Below are 18,448 nucleotides of genomic sequence, written 5' to 3' on the forward strand. Positions count from 1 at the left end.
GGAGGAGCCTGTTTCGTAAAAAAAAGGCATTTCCTGTTCCCACTAGGGGGTGCTAGGCCTAATGGGTAATATTTCAATGCACTCGTGTTAAGGGTGGGATCTCGCACATACATGCCAGATATGAAAAAGATTGAATGTTGTGTCAAGGAGCTATTAGTCATTTACTGAATTTGTCATTTTGCCGAAAAAATGGCCAACTTTGGCACCACGCCCAGGTCAGACCCATGAATGAAAACGCACCATTTAAATTTGAATTGAATTTATTGTCATTGTCATCATCATCATAATCATTGACAGTTTCAGAGTGTGGAATTTGCCCGAAAGACAGACGATGACAAAGGAAAGACGGGAAAAAGCAAATGCTTATCGATACCCGTCCCCCAACAGCCCGGGACGCACAGTCAAGCATATTTGTGTTACAGTCCAGTTATTATCAGTTTTTTGTTGTTTTTTTTTCCACATATCATTCAAGTCATTGATTGCCATGGAATTTCACATATTGTCAATTTGAGTGGGTTCATTGTATCAGTTGATGTCTAAGTTGGTGTAGGGAGTTTAGCTCATTTCTATATTTCTTAAACTCCTCCTAAGCAGGCCCTGTCCTTTGGAATACTTATACAGAGCTGTTTTCTTTTTGCGTTGATAAGCGTCTTGGTCATCCAAGGTTTGTTTTGAAAATTTAAGATCGCCTATGTCTCCTGAATAGTCTAACCAATTTTGAAGATGATCCAACTAACTCCATCTGTGACAAGGTCTCAAATGTGCACCCTGTTAATTGATAAAAATTTCACATTCGATCCAAAATACCGATTTCCTGGGATTTGGAATATGGGTTCAAGAGACTTTTTGGAGCAGTTATGCACAAGGTATTGACTCCCCAAATTTCATTGCTCTACATTAAAAAAAACTAATAGGAAACACCTTTTTGAAAAATTCAAGGGGGCGCCACTGAGCCATTTTGTTACATTTTTTTTTTTGTAACGTCGCAAGATGATCGAAATCCACGCAAAGCCGCATGTATGTGCAAAATTTGGTAAGTTTTCGTGCATGTTCAGGCCTCCAAATGTAAACTATACTACAAATAGATAAACATTTCACATTTGATCCAAAATACCCGATTTTCTTTTGGATTTAGAAAATGGGTGCAAGAGACTTTTTGGAACAGTTTTGCATAAGGTATGGACTCCCCAAATTTCATTGCTCTATGTTGAAAAAACCCAATAGGAAAGGCCTTTTTAAAAACTCCTTTCCGTCGCCACTAGTTGGCACTGTAGAGTTGATGCAAATGACCCCTACAAGACCCTTCAGGGTATGACTCTCAACAAGCACCGGAAGTTTGGCGCAGATATGTTGTATAGCTACCGAGTTATGACTGTTCAAAGTTTTTTGCGAGACAAATTGTTGACTGTCATTTTCACTTTCCTGTTTGGACCCCTCCGCTTCAACGAAACCTCAATATTTTTCATCAGGCACCTGAACAAAGGTCTTAAGGCTCCCCTGATCCAGGTTTGAGGTCAACTGATTTTTTTCCCTTGGAGGAGGAACCTGTCTCGTTAAAAAAAGGCATTTCCTGTTCTCACTAGGGGGCGCTAGGCCTAATGGGTAATATTTCAATGCACCCGTGTTAAGGGTGGGATACCGCACATACAGTGGGGAGAACATGTATTTGATACACTGCCAATGGGTTTTCCCATTGACTGTGTATCAAATACTTGCTCTCCCCACTGTACATGCCAGATATGAAAAAGATTGAATGTTGTGTCAAGTAACTATTAGTCATTTACTGAATTTGTCATTTTGCCGAAAAAATGGCCGACTTTGGCACCACGCCCAGGTCAGACCCGTGAATGAAAACACACCATTTTAAAAACTTAAGATGTCATATGTCTCCTGAACAGTCTCACCAATTTTGAAGATGATCCAACTAACTCCCTCGGCGAAAAGGTCTCAAATGTGCACCCTGTAAATCGATAAAAAATTCACATTCGATCCAAAATAACCGATTTCCTGTTGGGTTTGGAATATGGGTGCCAATGCTTTTTTGGAGCGGTTTTGGACAAGGTATAAACTCCCCAAATTTAACTGCTCTACGCTGACAGACCCTGGTGTTATAGGCCAATTTTAAAATTTCAAGGGGGCGCCACTGAGCCATTTTGTTACATTTTTTTGCAACGTTGCAAAATTATCGAAATTTACAATTTTCCGCACGTATGTGAGAATTTTGGTGACTTTTCGTGCATGTTCAAGCCTCCAAATTGGCCGTTTTCATTTGCCCTGAAAAAAATTAAATTTAATTAAAAAAATAATCCTTTGCAAAACAATAGGGCCTTCGCACGCTTAGTGCTCGGGCCCTAAAAATAATGTTTTGCTGCTGTGTGGGAGTCTGGCCTCGGAGGGGCAGTGTGGCGCACACATTACCAAAATCCCAATTTAATTTTATCAGTCCAACAAATTGTTCACATATTAGGAGGAATATAAGATTGCATTTGTCTGTAAATAATCATTATTTGGAGGTGAACCCCTCCATAAATTCTACTGCTAGTGAGTTTAATTTTATTTATGTATTCATTTATTTTATAGTAACTCAAGATCAGTCAAGATAGTGATCACTTGTTCATTAGGTGTTCGAATGAGGGTGCTGGTGTTTTACTTTAAAAAATGTGCCCCCCCCAAGTGTAGCCTTTAAGTTTTCTGCCAAATTCAACATTTACAAGTGTATAAAAAAGACAACTGACATACTGGAAATAACATAGAACTTGCTTAATAGATCCAACACATTGGTAAAGTGGGATTCAAATCAAAATTCCATTGTGATACAAGATTTGAAATAAACAGTGTCAACAATTGTGATATCACTTATCTAACATTTAACAAATTAGCAACATCTATTTACAGTGCTGCTCAAAAGTTTGTGAACCCCCTCAACATTTTGGAATTTTCTATTATTTCAACCTGATTTCCTAATCAATCAATTCAGTAGTTTTTTTTGTTTGTTTTTTTAACAGTTGTGTTGTCGAGACTAAATTAAAAAGAGTTTTCATCAACTGATGTAGGTGCAAAATTGAACTGTTTGGTCACAACCAAAACCGCCATGTCTGGCGAAAAGTCAACACTGCATACCACCAAAAGAACCTTCTCCCAACAGTGAAGCATGGAGGTGGGAATGTCAAGATCTGGGCTTGCTTTTCATCCTCAGGACCTGGACAACTCCACATAGTCCAGGGAATCATGAATTCTGAGGAATATTGTCAAATCCTAGAACATAACCTGACGCCATCTGTTTTGAAGTTAAAGCTTGGCAGAAGGTGGATCATGCAACATGATAATGATCCAAAGCATTCCAGCAATACAACCAAGGAATGGCTGAAAAAGAAGAAGATTCGTGTTCTGGACTGGCCCAGTCAAAGTCCTGACCTAAATCCCATTGAAATGCTGTGGCGGGACCTGAAGCGAGCAGTTCATGCCAGACGCCCATCAAACCTCTCTCAACTGACTGCGTTCTGCAAGGAAGAATGGGCAAAAATCTCCCAAAGTAGATGTGAGAGGCTGATTAGTCACTACAGAAACCGTTTGGTTGAGGTAATCTCTGCAAAAGGAGGCGCAATATCCTATTAACTGAAGGGGTTCACATACTTTTGCACACATGATATCTGAGTTTTTCTTAAATCAACCACTTTTGTTAAATAAAGAATGACAATATAACTATTTCTTTTGTTTCAGTCCATTATTTGGAATGTCAGTATTGTGGATTTGGGTATAACTTAACATTTAATAAGGTTATTTTAGTTTTTTTTACAAAAAATCTGACCATCGCTGTGGGGTTCACAAACTTTCGAGCAGCACTGTATATTGTTATTTCAATGTCCTGGGATCGCGATTTTTGTTTGCAGTAGAGGACTACGGCAAGGACAACTGCGACAATGAAGAGCGCGGTGATAGTGATGACGAGGGTAGCGAATGCAGTGGTTGTCAGCAATAGCGGACTGCTCATATTTTTGTCCTGGGGCAGTGAACAGTTGAAGTGAAGGTCGCAGTGTTTGGTGCCCACCATACTTTCCACCGTGCAGCGATAGCTTCCACACTCCTGCTCAGTGTTGTTCAAATGCAAGGTGCCTCCTTTGGGGTCCACAAGGGCTTGAGTGGACAAGACCATATTTCCGCTGGTCTTGGTCCAGATGTAATGCAAAGGTGGGGTGCCGTGCAGAGATCTGCATTTGAGCGTCATACTGTTGTATTCTTTGTCCACACTGCACAGAGGCCGACTGGGTGCCTCTATGACCGTCAGGTCTAAGTTCTTCTGGTCCACGCCTGGTAACTTCACCGTACAACGGTACATCTCCATGTCTGAGGGACGTACATCTTTGATGCTGATAGACGCGTCTCCATTTTGGGGATCTGCTGATGTAAAGTGGACCCTCCCCTCCATTGGTTTGTACAAATCAGTATACAGGTGGCCGCCAGTAAACCAAATGATGGGCTGCTCGTCCCGGTCTGCAGACACGATACTCCACAAGACGTCCATGTCCTGCCGAGAGTCCACGGTGTGAGTATACGCACAGGGTAGCTGGACACTTGCCCCCCTGGCGACGTAGTAGTGGTTCTTTTCCTTCTGGATTTGCAGCGGGCATGCTGGACAAATGGTGCAAAACAATCCCAGGAGGACAGAAGGCCAAAAGAGGTGCCACATCATCATCATCTATACACTGGTAAGTACAAACAAAAACATACTGGAATCAGTAACATGTATTTTATTTTTTATTTTATTTTTGTGACAAAACACTTAATGGCCTTGGACCAAAATACATGCTTGATTTGTTAGATTGCTATGAAACATCTAGACCCCTGAGGTCGTATGGAACCGGTCTCCTGTATGTTCCAAGAACAAGAACCAAGCAGGGTGAGGAAGCATTTAGTTATTATGCTCCTCACCTCTGGAACAAGTTACCTGAAGGTCTGAAGTATGCTCAAACTGTTAGCACCTAGCTTCAGGGCTAAAAACGCTTTTGTTTAGAACAGCATATCCATAACTGTCTATATATTTCAATCTATTTGCTTTCTATTCCTCATGTGCTTTATCGCCATTGCTGATTTCAATTATTATTATTAGTTAGGGGTGTGACAAAATATCGAAATGGTGATATATCGTGATACTTTGTATCACAAAAGGTTATCGATATGCTCCTGCCAAGAATCGAGATATCGTTTTAAAAAGGTGTCAATGTCTGGAAAAAAATAAATAAATAGGAACCAACAAGTTGCTACCAAAATCTTCCACCATAATAGTGTCTCAGTTAACTCTAAGGCTGCATTGACCATGCACGACGCCGAATCCATTTAGATTGGGAATGTTCGTTCATTCGAAACCAGAGCAGTCATCCTGTCCGATTTTCAGGGCATTTACAGGCCATTTCCTGTTGAGTTTGAGTCACTGCCTATTCATTTGGGTGATTCTTGCTTTTTATTTTGAGTTACAGAACAGGGAGCGAGCCATAAAATACCCCAAAAATCAACAGGAAGTAACTGAAAATCAACAGGTAAATGGCCTTAAATAGCTCAAAATTACCTTATTGCCTGGGATTGGCTGCCACTGACGGCCATAGACGTTCAATCCGTTTGAAGTGGGAGGGATGGCATTCGCTGCCACCCTCCCAGTTCAAATGGATTGGACGTCTACTGGTGACAAACTCATTCCAATTCACAGCAGAGGCTTGTTTTCCTGTTTATTAGTTGTTTGTAGAATATTCTAGAAGGATTTCCTGACCAATGTATCGATAATCGTCGTATCGCCGTATCGTCAGATCATCGTTATCGTGAGCTTTGTATCGCAAATTGTATCGTATCCTGAGGTACCAAGAGGTTCCCACTCCTATTATTAGTAGTAGTATTTTTTATTTTATTCATTTTTTTTTTTAATTCTACTCGTGATTAAATGCGATTTTTATGTATAATTTTATTTCCTGTTTTGATTGTCTTTGTTTTTACATTCTATGGCTTTAATGTAATTTTTATGATCTTCATGATGTAAAGCACTTTGAATTGCGTTGTGTTGAATTGTGCTATATAAATAAATTTGCCTTGCCTTGTTACATCACAAGAAAGCATAGACTTGATGTCAGCAATTGTTTTTTTTTTTTTTTTTCATAACGAGTGTAAAAAAAAAAAACGGAAAACAGAAGAACACATACTTCAGTTAGATGTATTTTGCCTCATTACAAGTGTAAATGTTATAAAACATTAATGTTTACACTTTAAATGAAAACATACAGTTGAGGTCAGCAATTATTTTTTCATGACAGGTGTAAAAAAAAATAATAATAATGGAAAACACAAAAACACTGACATATGATGTTTTTTTGAATTATTGCAAGTGTAAAAGCTATCAACCAGCAATGCTGAGACTAAAATGAAATTACACACACACACACAAGATAACGGAACACTGTACAACACCACAAAATTTTTGCTGTTATTGAGTTACTGTAGTTACAGTTTTACACAACTAATTACACTGGTCTAAAACATTTTGGGGAAGAGAATCTTTACCTGGTAAACTTTAGGAAGGAAGAGGCACAGCAACACTTGTCTGTTTCTTTGGTATTTGTTAAACAACTTAATATCGAAAACGCTTAACGAGAAGATCAAAGCATCTTAGAGGAAAAAGGGACACTTTACTTGTGACGTCACGCATTGCTGACACGCCTCATCCGCCATGACTGACGGCAAAATACGCCTTTGAGTGCCGCAAAGCATACAAACAAACAAACAAACAAACAAACCTATAATAAACAAACCTTGTCGTGGTGGGTTGACGAGGGAACGAGAGGGGGGCTCGGCACATTGGCCACAATAAACTGATGCATGTCGGTACTGTGCTGCTCCATTGCCTAACGGTGACACCTGATGGATCCTAATATCTTTGCAAGCAACATCGTTAACTCACAGGCTAATTAATTACATGACCTCTAAAATTAATAAGGACAAAGTATAATTCATATTTTAAACTATTCTAAATATATGGCGCTTTAAAACATGTTTTTTTTAATGAAATCAATAAATATGAACAATAAAGTCAGAGTAAAATTGTTTAAATGTGATGTTGCTTGATTTTAATTTTCCATCTCAAAATGTTATTCAAGAAATTAAGAATCTCTAATGATTTGGGCTTAAGGAATTTCGTGCCTAATGCCCCAAGAGACCCTGGCAACGACACTGCACAGTTTTATGAGTGTTGGTGACCTGCTGAGAGGTGTCATGCACCCAGAGGCGTAGCAAGGGTCCCTGGGGGCCCCAGGCAACAAGCAACATGGGGCCCTTCGAGCGTGTGCAAGTAAGGGGGACAGTTGGACTTGGAGCAATAGCATATTTAATAAAAGTCTAATAACGCCTTGCTCTCATAGAGCGCTTTTTAGGACACTCAAAGTGCCCCCCATTGCATTATTCATTCACTCCACACTCAGTGGATGTAAGCTTCTATTGTAACGACAGCTGCCCACACACCTTCTGAAAAAATTCCTACATGAAAATGTGTATGTTGATTCTAAACACTGACTTTATGTTCTAGGTAACATCTTTATGTGTGAAGAAACGCTAGCATGCTGCAATGCTTTTAGCAAACGCTAACAAGTTAGTTACAACAACTCAAGGCAGTTAATTGGTTTAGGACATAAAAATACCACGACCACTACTAGTCTGCAGTGCTTCTACTACATTAGGACATAAAACAACAGTGACATAGTACACTCACTGCTGTTTTGCTTCCTTTTTTTCTTTTCTTTTTTCGCTTCCAGAAGAATAACTTCTCTTCATTTTGCCAATTAAGAAAAGGCCAGATCGCCAACCACTTTCATTCTGAGTCACGTGACACACATACATACTGGCGCAGAATAATGAACACAAAGGTGCGGGGGTGCGAGTGCGCGCTGCGTGCACGTGCGGTCATCTTGGCCATAAAAGTGGCGAAAACTAAGCACTTTACGCTGACTCATATGGATGTACTTACATTCGTTCATGGATGCACACATTTTAACAGGTGGCCATCCTCTGCTCAAAATGCGCACCTTAATGTTTTGCGTTTTGGACACATTTTGGCTAGGACATTTGTATTTTAATCACTTTAATCAAAAAAGGAAACATTTCAATCATAGAAAAATAATTTAATTTTTCATTGAAAATGTTTTCTTTGATTGAAGCAATCATTTTCATGTTTTGGGCCAGACATTTGCGTCTAAATCCCCCCAAAAAAGTAGCTTCGATGAAAAAAATATTTTCAATCAATGAAAAAAAATCATTTGAAAAACAAAATTTTTGAAAATAATATTTTTATTTGAATTTTTTTTATTTTTTTTTTTTTGCTGAAGTGTCACTTTTTTTGAGGTGCAAAAGGTTTTGAACTACCTTTTTTGATTGAAGAGGGAAAAGTTTTGAAAGTACTTTTTTTTTTTTAATTGTAATTTTGACACAAATGTTGCACTTCGCCAATAGAGCCTACCCACGTACCACGTGTTCGCTGTAGGGTTCCGCCCACTTGTCCGTCAAAACGACTCTGTATTAGCATTGTTTTCAATTGATGGCGCAATTTAAAATGCATTTCATGGAAGACCCGGTGCTTTCTGATGCCGCAAACTCACTGGATCTGTTGCATAAAAGGCGTTATGAGGAAAAGCTTCGTTCTATACAGTCGCCAGATCCATATTTGATGCCCAAATCGATGTTTTTCGACCCACTGTCTTCGTCCTGTCTGCCTGACATCTGCTACGCAGATATTTACAATGATCTTGTCCACACAAAATCAGCCTATTCTCACGAAAAACTTCAAGAGCTTGGACACTTATAAATACTTCGTTGCTGGTTGGGTGAAACAGGTCCTCGTTTGGCAGGAATCTATCTTGTGCTTGGAAAGGTGAGTTACGAAATTTTCAATTCGAATTCTTTTGTTATTGCTAACATCCACTGTCAAGTCTAATGTATTTCATGTCGTTTGTCACTGGAGTTAAGGCTTTTAATGTTTTTATGGTTTAGCGATAGCACTCACTACATACATACGTGTATGTTGTCGGCGATGAGCCTAGCAATGATCTTAATTGTGGTTATTTGTCAGCCCCGTAGACGAGGCCAGTTTCTTTTACTTGGTACCAGCTAAATATTATTCAAAAAATAACGATGGTGGAAGAAAGGGAAGTCACAAACATCTTGAATTTGAAACTATGTCGTACTACGTCGTATGTTGTCGCCGATTAGCCTAGCAATGATCTTAATTGTGGTTATTTGTCAGCCCCGTAGACGAGGCCAGTTTCTTTTTCTTGGTACCAGCTAAATATTATTCAAAAAATAACGATGGTGGAAGAAAGGGAAGTCACAAACATCTTGAATTTGAAACTATGTCGTACTACGTCGTATGTTGTCGGCGATTAGCCTAGCAATGATCTTAATTGTGGTTGTCAGGCCAAAACCCTCTAAATATATATTAAATGCATCTTACCGGATATAAAATGACTACTACATAGTCTGTGGTGATTTTTTGGTGTCCAGTTTTCACGTCGAATTGCAGCCGTCCATTTCGCTCTTCTCTTTGGATCCCTCGGAATACGGTAAAACTTCAAGTCTCTCCTTCCATCTTCTCTATTAGTGCAACCAACAGCCACACACGCCTTCACCATTTTGATTATTAATGTTAAGGAGCAGAAAAACACGCCGTAAATAGGAGAAATGTACGTAGCCGTAATAGGTTAACACTATGTTTTGACGGACAAGTGGGCGGAACCCTACAGCGAACACGTGGTACGTGGGTAGGCTCTATTGGTCAGACATGCTTGTGTGACAAGTGACTATGCCAGTGGCGTAAGCCATAAAAGCATGATGAAGCAAGAATCATGGCCACCACTCGTTGGGCTCCAGCTGTCGGCTCCAGCCCAAGCCAAAAATAGCGCAAAGGCGGATGACTTCGATGCGAGGCAGCGCTTCTATGATCCGAGAGCCTGCTGCATCATGTGATTCAAAACAGTCAACTTCACTAGCTAGCTTGACGGCTGGCTATCAGGGTCCAACCGGAGCGTGACTTTTTTTTTTATTGAAAATATATATTTTGATTGAAGCAACTTTAAGACACAAATCTACCTCCATACAAATCCGCCTCACACCAAAATACAATCTTTCATCTACCTCAACTACACTCTAAATGGAACATTTTCTCATGAGCATGGATGCTACGATGCATGAACCAATCAGGTGTCTAAACAAATGGAATATACAAATCTAGTATGCTTTCTTTGTGAGTCTAGTCAAATCTTTTGTTGTTATTGAGTTACTGTAGTTAAAGTTTTACACAACGAATTACACTGGTCTACAACATTTTGGAAAATATCTGCTTCAGTGATAAGATATACAGTGGGGCAAATAAGTATTTAGTCAACCACCAATTGTGCAAGTTCTCCCACTTGAAAATATTAGAGGCCTGTAAATGTCAACATGGGTAAACCTCAACCATGAGAGACAGAATGTGGAGAAAAAAAACAGAAAATCACATTGTTTGATTTTTAAAGAATCCATTTGCAAATCATGGTGGAAAATAAGTATTTGGTCAATACCAAAATTTCATCTCAATGCTTTGTTATGTACCCTTTGTTGGCAATAACGGAGGCCAAACGTTTTCTGTAAATCTTCACAAGCTTTTCACACACTGTTGCTGGTATTTTGGCCCATTCCTCCATGCAGATCTCCTCTAGAGCAGTGATGTTTTGTGGCTGTCATTGGGCAACACGGACTTTCAACTCCCTCCACAGATTTTCTATGGGGTTGAGATCTGGAGACTTGCTACACCACTCCAGGACCTTGAAATGCTTCTTACGAAGCCACTCCTTTGTTGAGCTGGCTGTGTGTTTGGGATCATTGTGTCAGCCACGTCTCATCTTCAATGCCCTTGCTGATGGAAGGAGATTTTCACACAAAATCTCTCGATACATGGCCCCATTCACTCTTTCCTTTACACAGATCAGTCGTCCTGGTCCCTTTGCAGAAAAACAGCCCCAAAGCATGATGTTTCCACCCCCATGCTTCACAGTGGGTATGGTGTTCTTCGGATGCAATTCAGTATTCTTTCTCCTCGAAACACGAGAACCTGTGTTTCTACCAAAAAGTTCTATTTTGGTTTCATCTGACCATTACACATTCTCCCAGTCCTCTTCTGGATCATCCAAATGCTCTCTAGCGAACCGCAGACGGGCCTGGTCGTGCACTGGCTTCAGCAGGGTGACACCTCTGGCAGTGCAGGATTTAAGTCCCTGGCGGTGCATTGTTTTACTCATAGTAACCTTTGTTACTGTGGTCCCAGCTCTCTGTAGCTCTCTCTGCAGGTCTACAATTTTTTCTCTGGTGTCCTTTGACAGCTCTTTGGTCTTGGCCATAGTGGAGTTTGGAGTGTGACTGACTGAGATTGTGGACAGGTGTCTTTTATACCAATACAACAGGCATTAAAACAGGTGCCATTAATACAGGTAACGAGTGGAGCCTTGTTAGACTTCGTTAGAAGTTAGACTTCGACAGCTGGAAATCTTGCTTGTTTGTAGGTGACCAAATACTTATTTTCCACTGTAATTTCGAAATAAATTCTTTAAAAATCAAACGATGTGATTTTCTGTTTTTTTTTTTTTCCCAACATTCTGTCTCTCATGGTTGAGGTTTACCCATGTTGACAATTACAGGCCTCTCTAATCTTTTCAAGTAGGAGAACTTGCACAATTGGTGGTTGACTAAATACTTATTTGCCCCACTGTATAGACCCGACTCACATGACGTCACAACCACGCCTCCGCGCCATATTGTCCGTCAGCTCGTCGTGTTTACGCATTACCGCTATGTAAATTCCTCCTATTATGGCGTGGTTTTCTGCTCGTTAACATTAATAATCAAAATGGTGAAGGCGTGTGTGGCGGTCGGTTGCAATAACAGAGAAGATAGACGGAGAGACTTGAAGTTCTACCGTATTCCGAGAGACCCGGAGAGGAGAGCGAGATGGACTGCTGCAATTCGACGAGAAAACTGGGCACCAAACGATCACCACAGACTATGTAGTAGTCATTTTATACCTGGTAAGATGCATTTAATATATATTTAGAGGGTTTTGGGCTGACAACCACAATTAAGATCATTGCGAGGCTAATCGCCAACAACATACAGTTTCAAATTCAAGATGTTTATTTCTTATGCCACCATTATTTTTTGAATAATATTTAGCTGGTACCAAGTGAAAGAAGCTGGCCTCGTCTACGGATCATCAGTTAAACAGGGGTGTCCAAACTTTTTGCAAAGGGGGCCAGATTTGGTGTGGTAAAAATGGGGGGGGCGCTACCTTGGCTGATTTACGTAGAACAATATATTTAAACAATTTTTAGCAAGCCCTTCTGTGTGTCACATTTGCTTTATTATCATTTTTTTAAATTCATAATTTCAACAATCTCGCCTTTGTGGCATTCTCTTTCGACACTCGGGCTCTTGCGAAATACTGCTGCTGTGAAATTAAACTAGCTTCAAGTTGCTGTAATTTCTCGCTGCGTATCTTCCTTGTAATGTCGTACATCTCAGCGTGTCTTGTTTGGTAATATCGCGTCACATCGAACTCTTTGACAACAGCGACTGTCTCTTTGCAAATGAGGCAGACACAGTTGTTGCGTATTGTATTGAAGAAATAGTCCAATATCCACCTATCCTTGAAGCGTCGGCCAACGCAGTAAACTTTTTTTTTTATTGATTGTCGCCATTTTAGAAAATTGAAAGTAAAGGGTCACACGGGGTAATGTTGCTTGGAGTGCTGCTCTTAAAGTTTTTCAAAGTTTCGTGAGAGTAGGCTGAGTTTCTGTTGACAAGATAGTTGTAGATATCAGGGTAGCAGATGTCAGGCAGAGACGGCGAAAAATATCGATTTAGGCATCAAATATGGATCTGGCGAATGGATAGACTGAAGCTTTTCCACATAACGCCTTTTATGCAACGCATCCAATGAGTTTACAGCGTCTGAAAGCACCGGGGCTTCCATGAATTGCACTATAAATTGCACGAAAAATTGAAACCATTGAGAATACGGATAAACAATGACGGACAATATGGTGGCCGGATACAGCGACAGGTCATTGTGTGACGTTGGTGAGTGGGGTCTATAGACCCCAATCACGTGACGTCACAACTCCGCCCTCCTGACTGGTTCCGCCATATTGTCCGTCAGCTCGTAGTGTTTACATATTACCGCTACGTACATTCCTCCTATTACTGCGTGTTTTTCTGCTTGTCTAAGGAATCACCGCCTAGTAAACGAACCCAAAAACCTTCCTGACAATCGTTAACATTGATTGATCTGACTGATTAATCAAAATGATGAAGACGTGTGTGGCAGTTGGTTGCAGTAACAGAGAAGATAAACGGACATTTTAGAAGTTGCTGTGTGTGTGCCCATTGTTAAAAGGGCAAATCTCTAGAGCAGCACGGTTTGTTTATCTCGGTCGATGGTGCGTCTGTGTCGACAGCCGTCAGACAGCGGCGAAAACATCAATATGATACCAACACGAGACATCATCAGACGGAGACTACGAAGCTCGTCTCTACGGTCGTGCAGCAAGAAGGTGAGCGCAACAGGTGTGAAAAATAGCCGCCCTGCATGAAATGTCCCCCCTGACGGGAGCGCCCACACGGAAACTACTTTCTTGTAGCCTACCGTGAATATGTATTATTTTACTCTGCTTGAACTAATGTTATACCTGTGTGACTGTCATTGGGATATGGTCGTGAAAACCTGTCGTGTACTAATACATTTCTGTTCAAAGATGGTTATGTGGCCCAGTCCACGATTTGTTAGTAAAATACAGTACTAATATTTTGTGTAATTTAATTATTTAAAACTGATCTTACAGTCGTAAATCCATTACTGTAATGCGTCCATGAAAACATTTGATGTTTTCACGTCAATAAAGTGTTATAAATAAGCGCTCCCGTCAGGGGGGACATTTCACGCGGGGCAGCTATTTTTCAGCACATGCCGGCCCGTTGTTGATCAAGTTTCATTTTACAATCGTGACAACGGTGATGCTCAGCTGACCAAATGTCGGTTTATATTTGGGCCGGTGCCGATTTTGGGTACCCGACTCCTCATCGTGACATAAACTAGAGTATGATTGGAAATTTTGTGATCTCAGGACGAACTCTGACGCATGGGACGGAACCGGACGGGAGGAAACATCGGTTTGGGCATCAAATATGGATCTGGCGACTGGATCGACCGAGGCTTTTCCAAATAACGGCTTTTATGCAACTAATCCAATGAGTTTACAGCGTCTGAAAGCACCGGGGCTTCCATAATTTGCAAGTGGATCCACCTTACAAACTACGATCAGTAGCCACGTTTACATGCTGACTTTTATTCATACCGATTCAAATCATTCCGAATGGAAATTTCAGATCAGCTGTTTACATGGCACTTCATCTATTCCGATCCAGCGTTTACATGTGACTGCCTTTATTCCGAAAGGACGTTTGACAACTGCCGTCTGACATGCCCAGATTAATCAAAACAAAGCGTCACGTTGCAAAACATGGAGATCGATCGTCGGAGTGCTGCTGTTTTAACTTTAACCCACTTGTTGTGTTTGTGGGGTCGTATCCGCTTCTGCTGTTTTGCTCTTTTGCCTTGTAGTAGCCGGTTTTCCACCGGTTTCTAATCTGGTCAACGCTCCGGTCTATTCCGGCTTGTGTAACCTCTCGTGAACTTTAAATAGTTCACTGTTCCTCGTTTTACGCCCGTCTAAGCGAGCAATTATATTCAATTATTTTAAAGTTTAAATTAAATACAATCCAGGCATGAAAATGGGTCAGGGGTTAAAAAGGTGAGAAGGGTGTGGAGGAAATATGTTCCGGCGTTCTGCCAAAATTTTGCCTACATGAGGCGAATTTGACAATTTTAATTTTTCACATAAGGCTTAATATTAGAGTTAGCGGGGGTTTAATAGTTGAAGGAGTTGATTTCAACCACCATTGACTCGCGCTAGCTTAGCCACTCCGGAGCCCTGAAACTAACAAATAACTGGCAAACTGCATAGAATTTGTTCAAATCAACTCCAACGACTAATTAAACCATAGCTAACTCAACGATTAAGCCTAATGTAAAAAATTCTGAACTTCCCCTTTAAAATAAAGACCTTTGAATATGGCCACTAAAATGTTGTCTATAAAAGTTTTAGAGCAATAAAACAAACAACAAAAATGAATGAAATGAACAAGAATCCTTCAAAGGGGTCCAAATTATTTTTCGAACAGATCATGTCACTATAGCACCTTAGAGACAGCCGTTTGCTTTGCTTAGCCAAAACTACAGCTGAGGAGGCAAAATGGATATTTAGAAATTTCCTTAAACCTAAGCTTTCAAAATCTTCAACAACAACTGAGCTTGAACCGAGGATTGAGCACGAGCAGTATCAAAAAGTCCTGGCTGTCTTGTTACCTGTTGTGCTGTAATTCCAAGTGGTGCTTGAATTGGATGCTTTTAGCGGTCGACAGTCTTTTTGAGCCAGCGCAAAGTTTCGCAGCGCACGGAGATATTTTTGTCCTCTTTACTGGACAAAAATGTGAAGTAATGTCCGTGTTTCCAGTGTGCAAATGCAGCCATTTTTGTATATCTCCTGCCTATTTCATTGCATCCTGGCGAGGTAGCAAGGCAATGTTGTTTTGGCTGCAAACTCCCAGCGCTCATGGCTCACGCATCATAGTAACCTGTTTTTTTTTTCCATCCCCGATTAGAAAATGTGACATGTGATGTCACTCCCATGACTACAGTATTCTTCATTCTACATACATTATGGGGCAGTAACAAAATAGTAACGCACATGCATCAAGGAAAGTAACTTTAATCAGATTACTGATTTAGAAAAATGAACACGTTAGATAGCTCTTTACTGAAAGAAAGTAATCAGATTACAGTTACGCATTACTCACATAACACGTAACTGACAACACTGCTTTTATATTACCGTTAAATACACAAGCTTGACACCAACTTATCGGGAGCTATTTTTTCACCGGAGATTTGGCTAGCTCTGGCAGTGTTCAACGCAAGCTGCAATGAACGGCAGTAACTTTGTCCAGCACAAAATATGAAAACGATTGAAACCATTACACACCATATTCAATATGCAGGCAAATGCATTTATCTAAAAAAAAAATTGGGAGTGAGACCTCTCCTCGTCCATCGAACGTGAATTTGTGCTTAGGACAAGATCATCTGTCGCTATTAGCGATCTTTGACGCTCTCTTTTTCTCCCCCTGCATTCAAACTTGTTTCTCTCTCAGCGGCTGTGATTAACCTCAGTGTAGTTGTTCTCCTAGCTAAGCCTTGCCTATCATTCGTCCTTGTAAGTTTTTAGTAACTTTGTGTATTGAATTTGAAAGGAAAATGTGTGTTTTGTTTTTGGCAAACTTTTTCATGAAGCTAAACTGTTGAAGCTACTCACGTGGAAAAATACGATTGCACAACGTTTTAAATGTATTCATTTGGTATATTTTAGTCACCACGATTTGAGAGATCAATAAATTGAAGAAAAGTACGCCTTGTGTTTGGAGTGTTTGTTTTTGGGTTTGCTGGAATAGCGTCACTGACACACGCAGCATCAAAAGGGGAAGGGGTAAGCGCTGCCGTGCCAAGCCACTTCTGGCTGCATTTTTGACACATGAAAAATAACGAATACGTACTACTGTCTGACAGAAATTTTTAACCGCGACGTTTTCATAGCATGGTAAACCGTGAAGGTAACTGGCACATGCCAACACCCAACCCCCCCACCCCTCTTAAAAAAATTCTCCTCGGATCTACACGATTCACGTAGGTCATCCTTTTTGACTTCAAAACGGCGAATTTCGCCGAAAGGTGAGAGATTTTCATGCCTGACAATCTTTCCGCCGGACTCCAATTAGGTGCGCTGTGCTTGGAAGCCATGTTGCAAGTGACGTTACTTACGTCACCAAGTGACGTCACCACGTCAGTACGGAGCATGTGCAGAAAGAACGCAACCAGACACCATTCCGCTTCCCTGTTTACATGATATAATTTCACTTCTAATCTGTTTGGGAAAAGGAATATTCCACCCCTGTGAATAGGAATGAAATTCCATTCGGTTTGGGCCTGTTCATTCCGAATGAGGTGTTTATATGGAACACATTTATTCGGTTTGAACAAATATTCCGATTGTAATTGGAATATTTGGCTCCATGTAAACTTGGCAATTGACAATACGGACACACAATGACGGACAATATGGCGGCACAATACAGCGATCACGTGATTGTGTGGCGTTGGTGATTGGGGTCTATATGCTGCCATAGCAGATTCATAGCGCATTTTTATAAGCCCCCGAACTATTTTTAATTTGCCCGTTTTACCCTGAAAACCCCCGTTTACAGACGTCGAGCAACCGTTTTTGTTTCAACCTAGCCAAGTAAACAAGGTAACTAATTATATTTATTATTCAAAATGTCTGATATTTTTAGCTTGAAATAATTGATGTTTAATATTTTGTTTTAAAAAAAATGACTTTAAAAAATTATTCACTCGCATATTTTACTATTTAACTTTTAAACAAATTACTTCACAATGGAAAATTGCCGTCTGTAAAAAAAGTCACGGATTTCTACTATCACATAAATTGTTTTTTTTTTTTTTTTTGTAACTGTCGCATTTTACCCAATATGTTAGATGATAAATAATCGATCCAAACAAAGAAAAAAAAAAGTTTAAAAGGGTAAATATATGAAAATCTCGAACACTCCTTGATGTCTGCGATTTCTGCATCGCGACCCTTGTTGTATTACCATGTTTCACCCATAAAATTACCCAAAAATCCAGCTGTGACCACTCACAGCTGTGTCTTGACACTCAGTGATACATGCGACATGGAGTATTTGGATCAAAACAAGGTAAGTACGCGATATTCTCGTTAAAGTCATGGCGTCTGTAATTCTGCTCTTCCGTGCTCTCCCCTCCAGATAGGGTTTTGCTGTTTTAAAAAACGTTAAAAAAAAAAAAAATGCCCTCCTGTCCAAAATTTTTCTTCCCTCAGAAAATTGAGATTTTAAGCTTTCCAATGATGTATCACACGTGCATATCGGACAATTTTGAAATCTGGCCAAAATGGGGGGTCTCAGAGCGGAAATTCAAGTCACCTGAGTGTTTTCCGCCTTATAGATTTTAGGAAGAAACAACCTGCACCTCCTCAACCCACTTGTATTAAAGGTAGCAGTATAGAGGTGGTAGAGTAAAATATGAACCAACTTTAATTACACTTGTAACTTCTGAATTTCATGATTTGAAAAACAAAACAAAATAAATAAAAAAAAAAACTTATTTCAGTCATCCCTTCAGATTTTTCTTTGATTTTGAAAAAATGGGAGCAGTATTTTTGGGCACTATTGTTAGTCAGTG

The 18,448-nt window shown here is 40.1% G+C and overlaps 1 protein-coding gene across 2 annotated transcripts; it reads right to left on the reverse strand.

Moving 5' to 3' along the window:
• Positions 1 to 274: 274 nt before the first annotated feature.
• LOC130920534 (coxsackievirus and adenovirus receptor homolog) lies at positions 275 to 6,902 on the reverse strand. Of its 2 annotated transcripts, none has more exons than XM_057843837.1 (2): positions 6,792 to 6,902; positions 275 to 4,703 (listed from the first exon to the last, which is right to left on the reverse strand). In XM_057843837.1, exon 2 carries the CDS (start codon positions 4,694 to 4,696, stop codon positions 3,737 to 3,739), a length of 960 nt encoding a protein of 319 aa, XP_057699820.1. In that variant the 5' UTR covers positions 4,697 to 4,703; positions 6,792 to 6,902; the 3' UTR covers positions 275 to 3,736. The 2 variants fall into 2 exon arrangements, with proteins under 2 accessions (XP_057699820.1, XP_057699819.1); XM_057843836.1 differs by lacking the exon at positions 6,792 to 6,902 and adding an exon at positions 6,544 to 6,678.
• Between the last annotated feature and the right edge of the window lie 11,546 nt (positions 6,903 to 18,448).

This window comes from Corythoichthys intestinalis, chromosome 8 (assembly GCF_030265065.1).
Source record: "Corythoichthys intestinalis isolate RoL2023-P3 chromosome 8, ASM3026506v1, whole genome shotgun sequence".
Lineage (NCBI taxonomy): Eukaryota > Metazoa > Chordata > Actinopteri > Syngnathiformes > Syngnathidae > Corythoichthys > Corythoichthys intestinalis.

What these genes read in the sequence shown, in the direction of transcription:
- LOC130920534 (XM_057843837.1), bottom strand. Translation starts at nt 4,696, where the DNA reads ATGATGATGATGTGGCACCTCTTTTGGCCTTCTGTCCTCCTGGGATTG.